General features: G+C 36.3%; 1 protein-coding gene across 14 annotated transcripts in view; it reads right to left on the bottom strand.

The window, feature by feature from the left end:
* Window positions 1–17,737, bottom strand: part of Mycbp2 (MYC binding protein 2) — a 242,592-nt gene that overhangs the window by 1,667 nt on the left and 223,188 nt on the right. For all 14 annotated transcript variants that reach the window (XM_070002776.1, XM_070002777.1, XM_070002783.1 and 11 more), the window contains 8 exons: window positions 17,150–17,278; window positions 16,700–16,832; window positions 12,562–12,665; window positions 11,095–11,283; window positions 10,189–10,296; window positions 8,692–8,901; window positions 5,913–6,020; window positions 4,684–4,849 (listed from right to left, as the gene is read on the bottom strand). In XM_070002776.1, coding sequence (XP_069858877.1) covers window positions 4,684–4,849; window positions 5,913–6,020; window positions 8,692–8,901; window positions 10,189–10,296; window positions 11,095–11,283; window positions 12,562–12,665; window positions 16,700–16,832; window positions 17,150–17,278 — 1,147 coding nt within the window. The remainder of the gene's footprint in view (window positions 1–4,683; window positions 4,850–5,912; window positions 6,021–8,691; window positions 8,902–10,188; window positions 10,297–11,094; window positions 11,284–12,561; window positions 12,666–16,699; window positions 16,833–17,149; window positions 17,279–17,737) is intronic.

The following is a 17,737-nucleotide window of genomic DNA, read 5'->3' as shown; positions in this document are numbered from 1 at the left end:
TTTTTCTTTTTAACAAATAGAAAAAAAGAAGTATAAGTAAATGAGGTTACATATCTACTCCCACTGCACACTGGCAAAATAGAAAGACTGATTATTGGTGTTATTCTAAAAAGTGTATGAAGGGGGGAGATTAGTACCTAAGTATAAATTAACCAGTTCAAAACTATGAACATTAAGATAGTATAAAATATAGCTGTCTGTTAGGAAGTAAAAATTTGCAGATAATAAAGAAACCAGGCTTTTAAAATGTTAATAACCTTGTACTTTTCTATTTTTTAAAAGATTTATTATGGTAACATGCTTTACGCCACATCAAATCATTAAAAAGGATTTATAACTTTTATAAATAAGGAAGAATTTTAGGATGTCAGAAATACAGGCTATGCTTACACTTAAATGTAGATTCCCTACTGGCCAGTAGGGAACAGCTCACCACTACTAGTTTTTTAAAATAAGAAACACAAATTCTGATTTTGCGTCAGAGAAAAATAGCATGAGATTCAATGGAGAATGAAATCTCTTTCAATTTACTTCTTCTGGATTTAAAATTTTGTCTGCCATAAAAGAAGGAAACGATGAAGGGTAAAAGGTTAGAAAGTTTATAAAATGATTAGTCTGGTTCAGTATAAATGCCCAGTTAATGTTAGATATTACAGAGTAACATCAACCTGATGCCTGGTCTTGAGGAGTAAGAAGTACAGTCCATACAAGAATAATACCAATGCCTAGAGGAGATAGCTAAGCTCAGAAAGAGAAGTCAGCTGCTGCTTTGCACTAACAGGCACAAGAGCAGCAGTTGTGCTTCACTTCACAAATAAATGCAGGTACAGACCCAGAATGTGTCAACAAAGGAGGATAACTTGTAGGCTGGCTAGCATGTTAATTATCAAGTATATTTGCTGTCCTGTACCAACCTACACTGCACTCAATGACACATAAAGATCTGGTAAAAACCACTACTGTGGCTCTTATAAATTGCATTGCTTGGGTTAGTTCAGGAAAACAAACAAAAAATGGTATCATTTATTCCACAATTATTTCCTGAGTGCCTACCATGTAAATAAACCATGTTGTCAGGTACTTGAACTCAGGGCCTAGGCACTATCCCTGAGCTTTTTTGCTCAAGGCTGACACTCTACCACTCTGAGTCACTTCTGGTTTTCTGGTGGTTAATTGGAGATATGAATGTCATGGACTTTCCTGCTTGGGCTGGCTTTGAACCATGATTCTCAAATTTTAGCCTCCTGAGTAGCTAGAATTACAGGTGCCACTGGCACCCAGCTGAATATCCTTATGACACCTAAACATCAGTGTGATGTAGGAGCTGGGGTTTGGTAGAGCTCATAACTAGGATTAGTGCTCTTGTAAATAAGAACGTGGCTCTGTAGATCCCTTGTCCCTTATTCCATGTGAGGACACAGCAAAACGGTACTATATATGAACAAGAAAGTTAGGCCTTCGCGGGAGACTAAACCACCAGAACTTTGTCATTACATTTCCTAGCCTACAGAGCTACCTTATTAACGAAGCTCATAGCATTTGTTATACCAGCCAAAACAGATTAAGATAACCTAGTTCATTTTCTTAATTTTTTGCTCATCTTCACCCATATATTAAAACACAAAGCTAATAGGGTTGAGACTTTTAAAAATGATTATTCCTTTTGTCCTTATATGGTCATCTTCTCTTACTGATATTACTTTGGGTTCTCCTTTAATTTTATTCCAGTTCTCAATGAATGAGTCAGAGGAATCCATGAGTCCAGAACAGCAAATCTTCTAAATGGGCCAATTAGTCACTTTCTTTAGGCCTCAAATTTCCATTTGCGAACATGAAGATACTCCTACTTTGTAAAGATACTCCTACATTGTAAAAGTTATGTGTAAAAATGCTTAATATGTGTGAAAATTCTCAGAATCAATATCCACTCCTTCCTTCTGCCAATTCCTTAACTTTACTGCCTCCATTGTATGGTTCACAATTGTTTGAAGAACAAAGTCCTAATTGGGTCTGACTGGATCATATGTATGTACGGAAAACCTCTCTTTGCCTGATCCTTCTCACTGTGTTGTCCAGAATATTCGTTTCTTTGCTACCTTACTCAGTTTTCCCTCTTCAGAATATATTTTATTTCACTGGAAAAATCTGGATTTTCCCTGATGACAGATCTTGCCTCTAATTTTTCTTAACTGCAAATTGGTTATTGCCTTAGTTCCTCCGCTGTGGGAAGGCTTTAAGAAGCATGACTGACATTCTGGGTTTCTCATCTGTTTCCAGACCTTGACCTACAACCATTAAATAATCCACTTTCTTTGGAGCTCAAATCATCATGAATATGGCCTATTTTTCACTCTTTTCATTTGCTGATCTCTGCTTATTACCATATCCTTCTAATCCTGGCTTCCATTTCTGATCTAGACATCACTCTGAACATCCTGTCTTCACATCATTCTCAATTTGCTTCTTTCTAAGTTTTCTACTTTTATGTAAAACAGCAACCAAATAGTGAGGAAAATACTTTAATACACACACACACACACACACACACACACACACACACACACACACACACACACACACACTTGAAGGGTTTAACACACACACAAAAAAAACCTTGAAAACCCTTGAAGGGCTTTTTTTTTTTTTTTCTTTAATGACAGAAACAAATGGCATAAAGTACCAATACTTAAAAAACATTCTAGCTATTTTAAATTTAAAATAGGTAATAAACACACACACACACACACTTGAAGGGTTTAACACACACACACACACACACTTGAAGGGTTTAACACACACACAAAAAAACCCTTGAAAATCCTTGAAGGGCTTTTTTTTTCTTTAATGACAGAAGCAAATGGCATGAAGTACCAATACTTAAAAAACATTCTAGCTATTTTAAATTTAAAATAGTAATAATTTTTACAGGTATAAAAATCAAACTACTAAAACATTATAATCAGAAGTCATGTTACTTCCTTCTCTATCACCATATTACTCATTTTCCTCAATAATCAATTGACAAGAATATTTTCCCAGAATTTCTCTATGCAAATATGAGCAAATCAGTATATACAGTCTGCCTGCTGTTTATGGAGTCTATGTGGCTTTGACTAAGTATAGTAAAAGCAAACAAAATAAAGCGCAAGAATTATTAACTTCACCTGTACATCTCAGTTTATATGAAGAAGTTGCTAATCCTATGTTTTATCTTCAGGGTTTTTTGGTCAGTCATGGGGCTTGAACTCCAGGCCTGAGTGCTGTCCCTCAGCTCTTCAGCTCAAGCCTAGCGCTCTATCACTTGAGCTACAGCACTACTTCCAGTTTTCTGGTGGTTTATTGGAGATAAGAGTTTCATGGCCTTTCCTGCCTGGGCTGGCTTTGAACCTTGATCCTCAGATCTCAGCCTCCTGAGTAACTAAGATTACAGGCATGAGCCACTGGCGCCTGGCTCAGTTTCTTGTTTTTTAAAATTTAATTTTATTGTAAAGGTGTTATACAGAGGGGTTACAGTTACATAAGTAAGGCAATGAGTACATTTCTTGTCAAATATTGTTACCCCCTCTCTCATTTTTCTCCGACTTTTCCTCCCCCTACACACAACTCCCTGCCCCCAAGTTGTAAAGTTCATTTCCAACATAATGTCTTGTGAGTATCGTTGCTACACTGGTTCACCCTTTGTCCGTTGTCTCACCATTTGGTTATTCATGTTCCCTCCCCCTAATCAGATAAACATATATGCAAGACACATGGTACCAAAATCAAAAACAGTGACAACAGGGGATAAATCAACGAGGAAAAAAAAACCAAAAGAAAAAAGAAATAACTTCACATAGTACTTTAACAACAACAACAAAACCTCTTATTTCCATATCTTGGAGTTCATTTTGATTAGCATCATTTTATATGGTCATATGTACACATAGATATTGAGCTACTGTGATCCTCTGCTAGGACTATTTGAGACATATACTAATTATTACAAATGAGGGAAACCATGGAGTCTATGTTTCTTTGGGTCTGGCTTACTTCACTTAATATGATTTTTCCCAAGTCTTTCCATTTCCTTATGAATGGGGCAATGTCATTCTTTCGATGGAAGCATGCTTCAGTTTTCTGCTTCATGTTTCTCTGCCCTTTAGTTCTGTGAAAATATGCTTTCCCAAAAGCAAAGTAAAAGTTAATGTATTTAATTTACATGACAGGAGAAAATTTTAGGTTTGTTGAAAGGTGGTGTATCTTTAGTGTAAGTTTGGAGGTGTTATGGAAAAAAATGACTCAAGCATCTGAACTCTAAGCATCCTGAATATTTTCACTTTTTCCTCAACTGTCTAAAAGGATCTATTATATTTTCATTTTCTCCTTTTTTTTTCTTTTTTTTTTAAACAAAGGCAATATAACATGTGTATCTATGTGTGTAATTTGTTAAAGTTTAAAAAATCTAAAGATCTTTCTACATTAGCACAAAGAAACTCAGTTTTATGGTACATAGATAGTTTTTGGTCTTAGCTACTTCCTTACTGCATACTAGTAATGCAAGGTTAGAGGTATTTATTCCCATTAATACTTCAGGCTAGTTTGAATTAGGTTGCCATCATTTGAAACAGAATTCTCATGTAATCTTTAAATAAAACCAAATACCACATAGATCATAATTGTGATATTTAAATATTGAGAACATACCTGCAGGACAATGTGGAAGTTCTTCCTTAGGAATGCTAGTCATTCTTTGAAAATCATCATGACAAGCATTACAGAAATGTGTTGTTCCAAAACAGAAAAAGACAGCCACTGAACAGCAGTAGCGACACTTATATTCCAAGAAGTCTGTTCCATGTTTGGGACACATCTATAGCAAAAGAAGAGACAAGGACAAGAGTATATTGAGCCAACTTCATCTGCTTTTATATAGTCATATAAATAACTCATTCTTTTATATTTTGAGAGTAGACAGATTTCTGAAAACTGATGGTCCATTTGTTAAAAATAAAAATCACGGGCTGGGATGGTGGCTCACCAATAGAGTGCTTGCCTTGCATGCAGAAGGCCCTGGGTTCCTCAGCACCACATAAGCAGGAAAAGCTGGAAGTGGTGCTGTGGCTCAAGTGGTAGAATGCTAGCCTTGAGCTGAAGAGCTAAGGAATAGCGCCCAGGCCCAGAGTTCAGGCCCCACAACTGACCAAAAATAAATAAATAAATAAATAAATAAAATTATTAGGTCTGAGAATGTGGCTCAGTGGTAGAGTGTTTGCCTTGCATGCATGCAGCCCCGGGTTCAATTCCTTAGTACCATATAAACAGAAAAAAAAGTCTTAAGTAGTGTGGTGGCTCGAGTGGTAGAGTGTTAGCCTTGAGCAAAAAGAAGCTCTGAGACAGTTCTCAGGCCCTGAGTTCAAGCCCCATGACAGGCAAAAAAATAAAATAATATCATTAATATATGGTTTTCCCCAAAAGGTCTGGACAATTCTAAAGTCCTAATTCCAACTCTGGTAAAAACCAATCTGACTAATATGCAATCTGCTTAATTTCCTTGTGAGTGCCAACTAATTGGTTAAACAAAAAAATTGATAATATTTTATCATTTCCCAATCTCACTGGTATACATGTGAAGATTTCATTAAAGAGAAAATATCGAAGTTTGACTATAGGATTAGTAAAAAAACGTAATGTTATTTGTTGTTTAAATGTGATCATTTCATAGAAGACTAAGTTTAAAATGAACACATCCAGAAGGAATAACACATAGGAAACAATAAACAAAAAATACATAGGAAACAATAGTTTGAAGAATTATACAAGGCTGAATAAATATCAGAAAACACCAAGGAGGAACTTGATTTTATCGGATATTATTACCTTAAGAGCACAGTTTTGACTTTTTAAAACTATCCTAATAAAAACATTCTGCCCACCTGAGCCCTGGACACATCAGAACAGGCGCCACAGATGAGCTCTCTGGGGTCGTAATCATCCCCTTGTCCAGCTTCAGCATCACAGCGAGCTTCCCCACCAAAATATGCCTATGGAGAGACCACAATTAGATGATATCAGGAAGAAAGAACGTGCTGGGGTGGGTATAATAAAAATTAACTCAACAGGATCTTAGAAATACTGTTGTCTACCATCCACTCCCTTCCAAATGCTATGTGAACAAACCCCTGTTTTGTTGACTATGGAATAGTGTAGATCAGGATAAGAAATAGTTTAAAACTATCTCAATTCTGAAATGGAGTCATGCTGTCACAACATCATACTGTTAAAACACAATGATAGCAGCATTATAACATTCAAATGAGTATCACACAAAAGGTTCAACAGTAAAATACAAACTGTATCAAATTTGAGTAGTGTTTCTTATTTTTGAATATCAAACGACACATTCCTTTCTAATGAATAAAATATGCTATTAATTACAAAATTATAGTATTGTAGAACAAAAATATGCCTAATATAAATTATTAGTACAGCATTATTCTAAGTCCAGTGTGTAGGAGGGAGTTTAATTATCATGTGGTCACACAAGCATTATTTATTTATTTATTTAATTTTATTTTTTTGGGTCCGGTTGTGGGGCCTGAACTCTGGGTCTGGGCGCTGTCCCTCAGCTCTTCAGTTCAAGGCTAGCGCTCTACCACTTGAGCCAGAGCGCCACTTCCGGCTTTTTTCTTTTTTGCTTATGTGGTACTGAGGAATCGAACCCAGGACCACTGAGCCACCTTCCCAGCCCCACACAAGCATTTTTTAATAAAAGAAAAACAACTGGGTGCTGGTGGCTCCTGTCTGTAATCCTATACTACTCAGGAGGCTGAGATCTGAGAATCATGGTTTGAAGCTAGCCCAGGCTAGAAAAGCCGAGATTCTTATCTCCAATTAACTACCAAGAAAGAAACAAACAACCTCCCCTCCCCCCAATAAAACCCCAAAAACTTGAGCTAGAAGTAGAGCTGTGGCTCAAGTGTATCTGCTATAGCCGTGAGCTCAGTGCCCAAACCCTGAGTTCAAGCCCTAAAATTGGCACAAACAAAACAAAAAAGGAAAAGAAAAGAAGAGAAAATTTTGTAATTCTATTCAGAATACTGTTCATACTTAAATCTACACTATATTCAGAAACTTAATAGTATTCAGTAAAGACACTTAAGAAAATGAAATTTCCATGATAGATGATTTACTTGTATTTGCTTAGGGCACAAAATAAATGAAGCCAAAAAATTGGGACAATTTCCATGCACATCATGTCCATACCCAAAAAGTGAAATCAAAATTTGGAATAAAGAAGCTGAGTCAATAAAAACCTATTATCTGTTCTAGAAAAACAGGTTAAAAGACAGGTTCCATTGATGTAGAGGTTATAAATGGTCATCTATCAGCTAAATCTGGCCCTACAAATATTTCAATTTATCTTGGGACCTAGTTGGTTATTCTAGCTATTTATGTTTTGGTAAGCCCCATTTGGCTTCCTAAACATTTGACAGTTACAATATCTGGTTATGATTCTTACCACAAATATGCAGAAATAATACTTGGTTAGTTGTATGCATACAAGTTTCACAAATGTATACTGTTGGTTTACCTTGCATGTATGTTATTTATTTGCCTTTATGGCTATCACCTACCTACTTAGCCTTATATTCTTATCTGTATTTTCTTTTTATTACATAGCAAGTCTCTGTATCTTTCATTCAATCATTAATTTACTTTTTATTCATTCTCTAATTACCTTGGTATTCTCAAGTAGAGAAAGAGAAATGAGAAAACAGTCTGTCTTCATAGAACTTCCCAAGGGGGAGGGCAAAGAGATACATAAACTAGTAATAACAGTGTAGGCTGCGTGCTATGATGGATGCCTGCAAAATAGCAAAACTGTGTATGAGGGTGGTTGACAGCAGGGAGCTCGGGGCACATTACAGAGGAGGTGAACTCCAAGCTGAATCTTGAAGTAGGAAATGATAGACTTGACCATATACATGTGTATGGAATAGGGGTGGCTAGAAAAGTAAACTGTGCAGTCGGAAGCAGAGAACATTCTAAGAAGAGCAACCTCCTGCACAGTGCCATAGAGCTTTCTGTGAGTCAACACTGAAATGTAGGCTGTCCAGAATGTTGTAGCACTGAGTAGAATGGAAGCATACTGGAGGATGAGACTGGAGAGATAAGGCTACAAGATTATAAGCAGAAGAATAAACTCAATTAGTTTCAGGATCTAGAAATATGAACCCACTAATGGCAGTGTATGTATGTGAAAGGGATGGAACAGAGGTTTAGGGGTACCACCTAAGAGCTCAATAAGAAGGGTACTAGAATTACAAAAGAAAATAGAGTTGAAGCTATAATAGATAAAAAGAAAACAGAAACTTAGAGACAGAATTGATAAAGCTTTATAAATAACGATCATAGATGTAGAGGGATTCAAGACTGATGAATATATTATGAGGCACGTGAACTTTGTAGTACTTGTGGGAAAAGAAGTAAGGGTAAAGGAAAAGTAACTGATAAAGTTGTATCTTTTGTACAGAACTACATGTTTTGGAAATGCCTAGGAAAAGAATACAAAACAAATTAAGGAAAAAAGTTCAACTTGAAGCATGATGCTTCAAGTTTCTTTTTCTCACATATAACTTCAACTTTACGTGTAATAATCTACAAAATACAATACAAACATTTCTTAAAACTTTAGTTCAATTTATAGCTTACCTTTCTGCATTTGTAGCAAACATAATATGCATATCTATTCATGGCATAGCCAGCTGGATCATTGTAAAACCTCACACCAGGAGTTGTGATGGCTTCACTCTTATGTAGACCTTCATATTCCAATCTCATTAAGGCTTTTCTTTTGACATCCTCATAGAGTTCTTTTATTGGATCAAGTAGGTCTTTTAATACTATATGGTTAATTTTGTTCTGAAAGACAAAAGGAAATGCTATAACAGAATCATTTATTAATTCCACAAACATTAAGTATGCACAAGTATACAGTCATGTTAACCTTTTCTCTATAAGATGCTACTAAATAATAATTCTGTAAATTCTTCACAAGCCCATGTTTTCCTAAGAGCATGGAAAATAAGGACAAATGAGATGAGACCATAAAAATTCCTTATTTTTAGCTTTACATTTCCTGAGTCTGAATGTCACACAATGTCTTAGCTGTTCTGGACTAAAGATTTCCTTGATTCCAAAATATGACACACTCATATTGTGTGTGGGGCTTTGGCTCTATGGAGATCATATAGTATTGTCAGGCGAATGAGATGAGCAGGTAGTTATTTTCTTCCCCACCTTCATGTATCTATTTCTAGGCTCAGAAATATGACTTTTCTCTGTGGTACAATATGTGGAGAAAAAAATACTGTTAAATTAATCTTTCTGATTACTCCTCAGTTTAAGCAATGATTGTGGTAACTCTTCTCATGATAAACACTTTATAGTAAGTAGCCTGCAAATATAAAGATTAAAAACAAACAGAAATCAATAGAAAAAAAGGACTAGAATATAGAGAAGGCATTGTTATATTCTTTATCATCAATATGTTATTAATCAAAAATAGCTCTCAAAAACAAGTTTCTACTTTTTGTAGAAATGTGCCCAAATGCCAAGCATTTCTCCTTATTTTAATTCACTCCAAAACAATCTCTTCTACTAATACTAAAGATCAAGCTTAAATTATTTTGCAAGGACAAGAGGATATTTGCTTCATTTTATTTATTTATGTTTTTAGTGTTCATCATATCAAGTGATACAACTCTCAGGAGATCTGAAAATGATGTTTATATCATTCAATATTACCAGCTTTTAATAGCAACTACAGAGACCTTTTAGTATTGTTACTACTTGGAGGGTAGAAACTGATGTGGGGAGGGACGGGGCGTGAGGACATGTAAAAAGCAAATGGGAGGGCTGGGAAGGTAGCTCAGTGGTAGAGTGCTTGCCTTGCATGCATGAGACCCTGGATTCAATTCCTCAGCACCACATAAGCAGAAAAAGCTGGAAGTGGTGCTATGGCCCCAGTGGTAGAGCACTAGCCTTGAGCTGAGAGGTGAGGGACAGTGCCCAGGCCCAGAGTTCAGGCCCCATGACCGACCAAAAAAAACAGATGGGAAGACACCAAAAAATGATGATGCCTCTTTATCTTGAGAGATGGAATTAAAAGGAAAAGAGAAAGTAGGTAATTTCAGGTTATTTCCATACCTTGCAAATGGGACAAGATATAAATCCAAATGTTATCCTTGGACCAAGCCATCTGTTTTCCAAAACTCTCCGACAGCATTGTAAGTGGAATACATGACTACAGTCCAACTGTAAATAAATCAAAAAATAAGAAGGATGTAAGCAAATATAGAATTAATAAACACCTGATGGACTGGGAGACTTTTGTACAATGTAAAATGTTACTTAAGGCACATCAAGAGTAAAATCAAGAAATTCAGTGGAACAAAATTTCAGTACTGTGTTTTCACAGGTAGGAGATTATTACCTTCACCATCTCCTAATTTTTACCACTTAAATATTAATGCCACTTATATAAAAGCTACTTATAAAGTAAGCTGGGTTAGGAACAAATATAAAGTTATTTAATTTTGTATTTCATAGAAAAGAGAAATTATTGAAAGAATTAACATTTTTGAAGTAATACTGACAAAGAATTAAGAAATCACTAACAAATAAGATTTTTCGAAGAGTATTCATTATTTCAAAACCAAACACTAAACAACAGATCAAAGTTTAAAAATTCATTTGGTAGTTACAGTAGTAACTCATGTATGTATGGAAATATGATCAATTATATAATGCAATAAAATATTCTGCATTTCAGAAACTAAGAAAATAGCCCTATGATAATAACATAATTAAGTCCTCCTACTGAATATTTTATGTTATTGGTTATAAGGACTTATAGCAATCACAAAAAGTAAGTAGGTTACACAAAATGGGAAGCAGAACATGAACAGACAGATTTTTCTCCTTGATATATTAACATATGTTAATAGGACATATTTTTGTTCAGGAATAAAAGGTATCAATCATTTCTGTATTTGACAACTATATTTCTAATTCCCCACATAAAAGTCAAGATACATGTAAAAGCTGAGACACCTGAATGGCTGGTGCTGCCGAGAGAGCTTCAGTGAAACATATCATGCACATGTCATCAGCATCTTGCTTCAGCGTGGTGGCATTTTTATCACAGCCATGCAGACAAGGCAAACAATGTTCTTCATTTTTAACACCACCACATGGATGACCACAAGGATGTGTCTTGCTACAGGCTATCTTAGCATATTCCTAAGAGAGATTAATCACAATGGCATATGATAAAAGATATATGCTACTAATTATGCCGATTATATTCATTTTGTAAAACTACTTTCCTACCGGAAATGCTCATTACAACAATGTGACAATGATCATTTTTATTCTTTCCTTGAATATGAATTAGGATTAATGACCTATTTTAACGTTATTAAAAAATTCCAATCCACATAAATGTAATGCTGGTACAAAGTACATTATAATTTGTCATCATGCTTAGTCATCAAGCAAAAAATTTCTGTATAATCTCTCAATTACTATGCCTTCACCAAAAGAGGGGTCAAATCAAACAAAAGCCCGTAGGTATCTCTCATTATCTTGAGATTCATCTTTTTTTTTTTTTTTTTGGTGAGAGTCCTGGGAGACTTGGACTCAGAGCCTGGGCACTGTCCCTGAGCTTTTGTGATGAGGCACTCAGCCACTTGAGCCACAGCTCCATTTCTGGCTTTTTGGTGGTTAACTGGAGATAAGAGTCTCACTGGCTTTCTTGCTTGGGTTGGCTTTGAATCATGATCCTGAGATCATGGTCCTGTGTAGCTAGGATTATAGATGTGAGCCTCTGGTGCTCAGTATTATCAAAATTCTTGTTAGAAGAGCTGAAAATATTTGGCCAGCATGGAAAATATGTATACATTTTTAAGACTCAAGAATTCTCAGCTATGCTGGGCGCCAGTAGCTCATAACTGTAATCCTAGCTACTCAGGAGGCTAGGATCTGAGGATTGCAGTTAAAAGCCAGCCCAGGCAGGAAAAGTCCGTGAGACTCTTATCTCCAATAAACCACTCAGAAAACTAGAAGTGGTGCTGTGGCTCAAGTGGTAGGGTGCTAGCCTTGAGCTGAAGAGCTGAGGGACAGTGCTAAGGCCCAGAGTTCAAGCCCCACAACCACCACCACCACCACCACCACCACCACCACCACAACCATCAACAACAACAAAAAAGAATGCTCAGCTAATAGAAACATTATGGGAAAATAAAATTTTAAAAGTAAAAAACTACAGTCCACAGATTTTAGTTACTATTAGCACAAAATAAAATATTAAATAATTACAGTCATAAGAAACATAAAAGTTTGGCTTGGTCCTCAAAGCCTCATTTGATCTATTTCTGGGCCTGACGAAGAATTTAACACTTAACCCTTGACAAAGTACAACTGAGCTAAGGCTGAGATCATTTCTATTAAGTAGAAGTGTTCCCTGAGACCCTATCATTACTTCCTGGGATGGGATAACCACATACACCATATACATACCTGGCAATCCGCATCAGAACAAACACTGCCAACTGCAGATAACTCGGTTCCACTCCTGGACCCACAGAAGCGGCATGCTTCTGAACTGCTTGTGGTAGGTTTACCTAGGTTCAAAGAGAAAAAGAAAAATCTTTTCTTCAGGACATGCCTTCTATAGACTACAATAACTGTTTTAAAAAGCCAACAGTAGTGGAGGAGACAGGGTAAGCATATGTAGTCATTATATTCCATGTACATTAGGCAAAAAATGAACTATGTAAATTAACCCCCAAAAATCATTCAGTAAATGGTGCTGGCAAAATTGGTTAACTACATGTAGAAAACTAAAGCTAGATCCTTATATATCACCCTGCACCAGAATCAACTCCAAATGGATCAAAGACCTCGAAGTCAAAGCAGACACTCTGAAAACATTACAGGATGGAATAGGAGAAACCCTAGGTCTCCTTGGCTCAGGCCGAAATTTTCTGAATAGAGACCCGGAAACACAACAAATCAAAGAAAGGTTGGACAAATGGGATTGCATAAAGTTGCAGAGCTTCTGCATGGCAAACGACATACCTAGCAAGATCAATAGAAAGCCCACGGATTGGGAGAAGATCTTCACTAGCCATACAACGGACAAGGGTCTCATATCTAAAATATACTTGGAACTCAAAAAATTAAATCCCCCAACAACAAATCCTCAAAGAAACAACTGCCCAATAAATAAGTGGGCTAAAGACTTAAAGAGAAACTTCTCTGAAGAAGAAAGAAGGATGGCCAATAGACACATGAAGAAATGCTCAACATCCCTAGCCATAAAAGAAATGCAAATCAAAGCAACATTTAGATACCACCTCACTCCAGTTAGAAAGGCAAAAATCAAGAACTTTAACAACAACAGATGCTGGAGGGGATGTGGACAGAAGGGAACCTTACTTCATTGTTGGTGGGAATGTAAACTTGTTCAACCACTTTGGAAAGCAGTATGGAGGTTCCTCAAAAGACTTCACATAGAGCTCCCCTATGACCCAGCAATCCCACTTTTGGGCATTTACCCAAATGTTTACAAACAAGACCACACTAAAGCTACCAGCACAACTATGTTTATTGCAACATTGTTTACCATAGCTAAGATATGGAACCAACCCAGATGCCCTTCAGTAGATGAATGGATCAAGAAAATGTGGTATATATACACAATGGAATTCTATGCCTCCATCAGAAAGAATGACATTGCCCCATTTGTTAGGAAATGGAAAAACAAGAAAAAATTATATTAAGTGAAGTAAGCCAGGCCCAAAGAAACACAGGTCCCATGGTTTCCCTTATTTGCAATATCTAGTATATGTATGAGTCAAGCGGAAAAGGTCAGATAATGTGATGTTAGGAAAATGAACCCTTAGATAGGTATTTTACTGTATTTTTTTTCTTTCATGCATGTGTTTCTAACGCATTTATAAGATTATTTCTTTGTTGCTTTGTATGTCCCTTCCCCACAGTATAACCCTTGCTTTCACTGTATTTGATGTCAGTATAACTTGTGGAGGAGATGGGGAAAAACAAGTAGTTTAAGGATTCAGGTGGACCTGTTGCAACAATGAGAAGTACAAATTGTCATGTCAAAAACGAGCTTTACAATGTCGGTGCGGGGGGGGGGGGGGGGGGGGAGGGAGTGGGGGGAAGGAGAAGGATTGGGATTGGGGGGGAGGGGTGAGGCTGGGAAGGGATGTGAAGGGTAAACAAAGGAGGAGGCTGCAATGATTGGTAAGAAATGTACGCATTATCCTGCCCATGTAATTGTAACCCCTCTGTACAGTATGTTCACAAATAAAAAAAATAAAAAAAAATAAAAAGAAAAAAAATGAACTATGTAACTTGACGGTAGGGATGGGAGGGGGGAAATGGGGGAAGAACAAAGGAAGAACAAGAAACATTGTACTCATAACCTGACTTATGTAAGTGTAACTCCTTTGTACAACTACTTAATAACAACAATAAAAATAAATAAAAACAGATACATAAATAAAGAAACCAGATTTGTATTAGTTGCTATCACTGGGAAATTAGCCAAGGGTTGCAAATTGCCCTAATTATAAAGCTCCCAAAAAGGTGGTGAGAAACTAAATCCAAAAAAATTCTTGATAGGCTTATACTTTTTAGTGAAAGAAAGAAGATGATTCATGTAGTCATGGTAGTGGACAGAGCAGGTCTGGCAATCCCTTCAAATCCAAATGCAGTAATTCTAGATAAATATAATCATCAAATAAACTGAAATACAAAGCATACATTTGGGAAATCAGCGTATTATATATACCAATAAAATTCCACAGAATAAAGCCTATTATTAGAGTACAAAACTTAAAAAACAGAGGAATACCCATCCAATTTAAATTTGAAAAAAAATTAAATGTTGAAATACTCATAGAAATAGCAGAAAACATAAAAATGGTGAAAAAAACCCAGAAAATTATAAAGCAAGCTTTTTTTTTTTTTTTTTTGGGTCCGGTCGTGGGGCCTGAACTCTGGGCCTGGGCGCTGTCCCTCAGGTCTTCAGCTCAAGGCTAGCGCTCTACCACTTGAGCCACAGCGCCACTTCCGGCTTTTTTTTTTTTTTTTGCTTATGTGGTGCTGAGGAATCGAACCCAGGGCCTTGAGCATGCAAGGCAAGCGCTCTACCACTGAGCCACCTTCCCAGCCCCAAAGCAAGCTTTTTTAAAAAATGTTTTTGAGACAAGGTCTAACAAGGCAGCCTAGTTGACCTTGAACATGTGATCTACATGTCTCAACTTCCTGAGTGTGGGGACTAAGAGTGATTTCCACCATGTCAGGTTCCCATGCTTACTTTTATACATAAGCACACAATTTGTACATATTGTCACTACATTCAATAGAATATTTTCTAAAAAGATAGCTTATATCATGAGCATGAGGATGATTCAACATCTCACGGTTCCTTAAACTAACATATAGTACTGACAGATTATAGGAGGAAAAAAATCAAGTATGAGAAAAAATATATTTTTATAACATGTAGGTCTCTATAATAAGAAACATGTTTCTTGAATGTAAATGCTGTAAAGCCAATTTTATCAGGCCATCAAGAAGAGTTAACTATTGGAATTTTCCTGTATCTTTCCTTTTAGAATAGCAGTAACAAATCTTATATTATAGGGCATAATGTCAGTCATGTTTATAGTTAATTTGCTCAGATGTGTGCTAACTTTCAACATTAGCAGTTTGAGTCAGTAAGAGAAATGGTAGACTATAGTTCTGCTACAAAGTGAGATTTGTATGATTAATGTAACATTAAGCTAGGGTTATACAAGATTTTTTTAGATAAAAAGCAAAATGAAAACTGTTTTGCTGGGTGCCGGTAGCTCATGCCTATGATCCTAGCTACTAAGGAAGCTCAGTTCTGAAATCTGAAGCTGGCTGGAGGAAGAGAAATAACCAGAAAAGGGCAGAAGTGGAGGTGTCCCTCCAGTGGTAGTGTCAGCCTTGAGTAAAAAAATGGACTGAGAATGTGAGGTTATGAATTTAAGTACCAGTACTGGCACAAAAACAGAACAAAAATGTGTTACTTTTTCCATAGTAATAATTATTCACCTTTGTTAGTTATTTTATTACTACCAATGGAATGATACTATTAAAAAAGCCTGATTCTCCTAGGTCTATAAAAACTAATAAATATATCACAAAATCAAAACTCTACAGTTAAAAGAGATCACAGTGATCATATAGGGCAGAACTTTTGATTGTGGGGCTGTAATCAAGAGAATGAGGGGTGAGGGGGATTAACGGCTGTGCATCTTGGGTACAGCATTTCCAGCTGGAGGGAGCCACTCCTAAAAAGATAAATAGTACAATAGCTTCATTTCAGAAACAAGTCCTCATTTGTTCCTAAGATGTTAAAAATGACTTGCCCAAGGTCATACAACTCTTTTGTGACCAAGCAAGTTTCCTGACTTTTGAGTCAGAATACTGTGTCTAATACATAGAATTAAATTAGACTTCGGTCAATACCATAACTAAATATTAGAACAGAGAATCATTCAATTTTTTCATATCTATAGACAAAAACCTACTTTAGTCATAATCTGTAAACGTAGTTCATTTTTTCTCCTAGGCACAATTCAATCTTTAAACCTCTCACCTGTATGTTCTCTGAATTCCACCATTGCCTTCATTGTTTTAGAATCTGCTAGTGCCATCAACCAGAACAATTTGGTTCTACCACAACCTTCATGAAGGTCAACCTTTATAGCTTCCTCTTCTTCTTTGAAGACCTATTATTTCATTGAAGGAAAAAAATGTACTTAACCATTCTGAAAGTAGATATAAAATTTATGTAAGAGAAGGGCTTTCATTTACGAAGTACTATAAGAAGTTTCAGATATTTCCAATCTTTATAATAGTTCCCATGTGGATACATAGTCTTAGAAAAGTTATCTCAATTTACAGTTGATTACTGAAGCAAGACCTCAATTAAGGTCATTAATACAAAGGCACATTTCTTCCCATTCTTTTCCACATTTATTTCAAAATTATTAAATGTACTTTCTGCTTTAGACCTTGTTCTAGAGATAGAGATCAAAGCCTTTACCTGTCTTTGGTGAGTTTTGGTTCGTCGATGAAGATGGAGGAATCTGTCACAGTCAGTACATAAATTTCCACAAATATTGCATAAAATGATAGCTGCAGTTTCACCATCATCATGATTATCACACATAGGCTACAATAAGACAATTCCATAGGTTACATTAAACTAAAAAGAAAGGCTTAGATGCACAAATTTAATGTAGCTATAGTTCATTTTGTTGTTGTTGTTATTGGTCTTGCGGTTTGAACTCTGGGCCTGAGTGCTGTCCCTCAGCTCTTCAGCTCAAGGCTGGTGCTCTACCTCTTGAGCCACAGTGCCATTTCCAGTTTTCTGGTTTATTGGAAATAAGAGTCTCTCATGGCCTTTCCTGCTCAGGCTAGCTTTGAACCTTGGTCCTCAGATTTCAGCCTCCTCAGTAGCTAGGATTACAGGCGTGAGCCATTGGCGCCCGGCTACAGGTCATTTTTAACTCTAATAATATTCTTCCAAAGAGTGGTAAGATTTTTATAACCTGAATGTTGAAACAGAGCTATGATGACAACTACACTGAACTATAAAAATCTCTCAAAAATATTCAAAGCCTAATGTCCT

This window comes from Dipodomys merriami, unplaced genomic scaffold (genome assembly GCF_024711535.1).
Source record: "Dipodomys merriami isolate MVZ:Mamm:240054 unplaced genomic scaffold, mDipMer1.0.p SCAF_6, whole genome shotgun sequence".
NCBI lineage: Eukaryota > Metazoa > Chordata > Mammalia > Rodentia > Heteromyidae > Dipodomys > Dipodomys merriami.
Note: the sequence above shows the minus strand (reverse complement) of the source record. Positions and strands in the feature narration are given on the sequence as shown.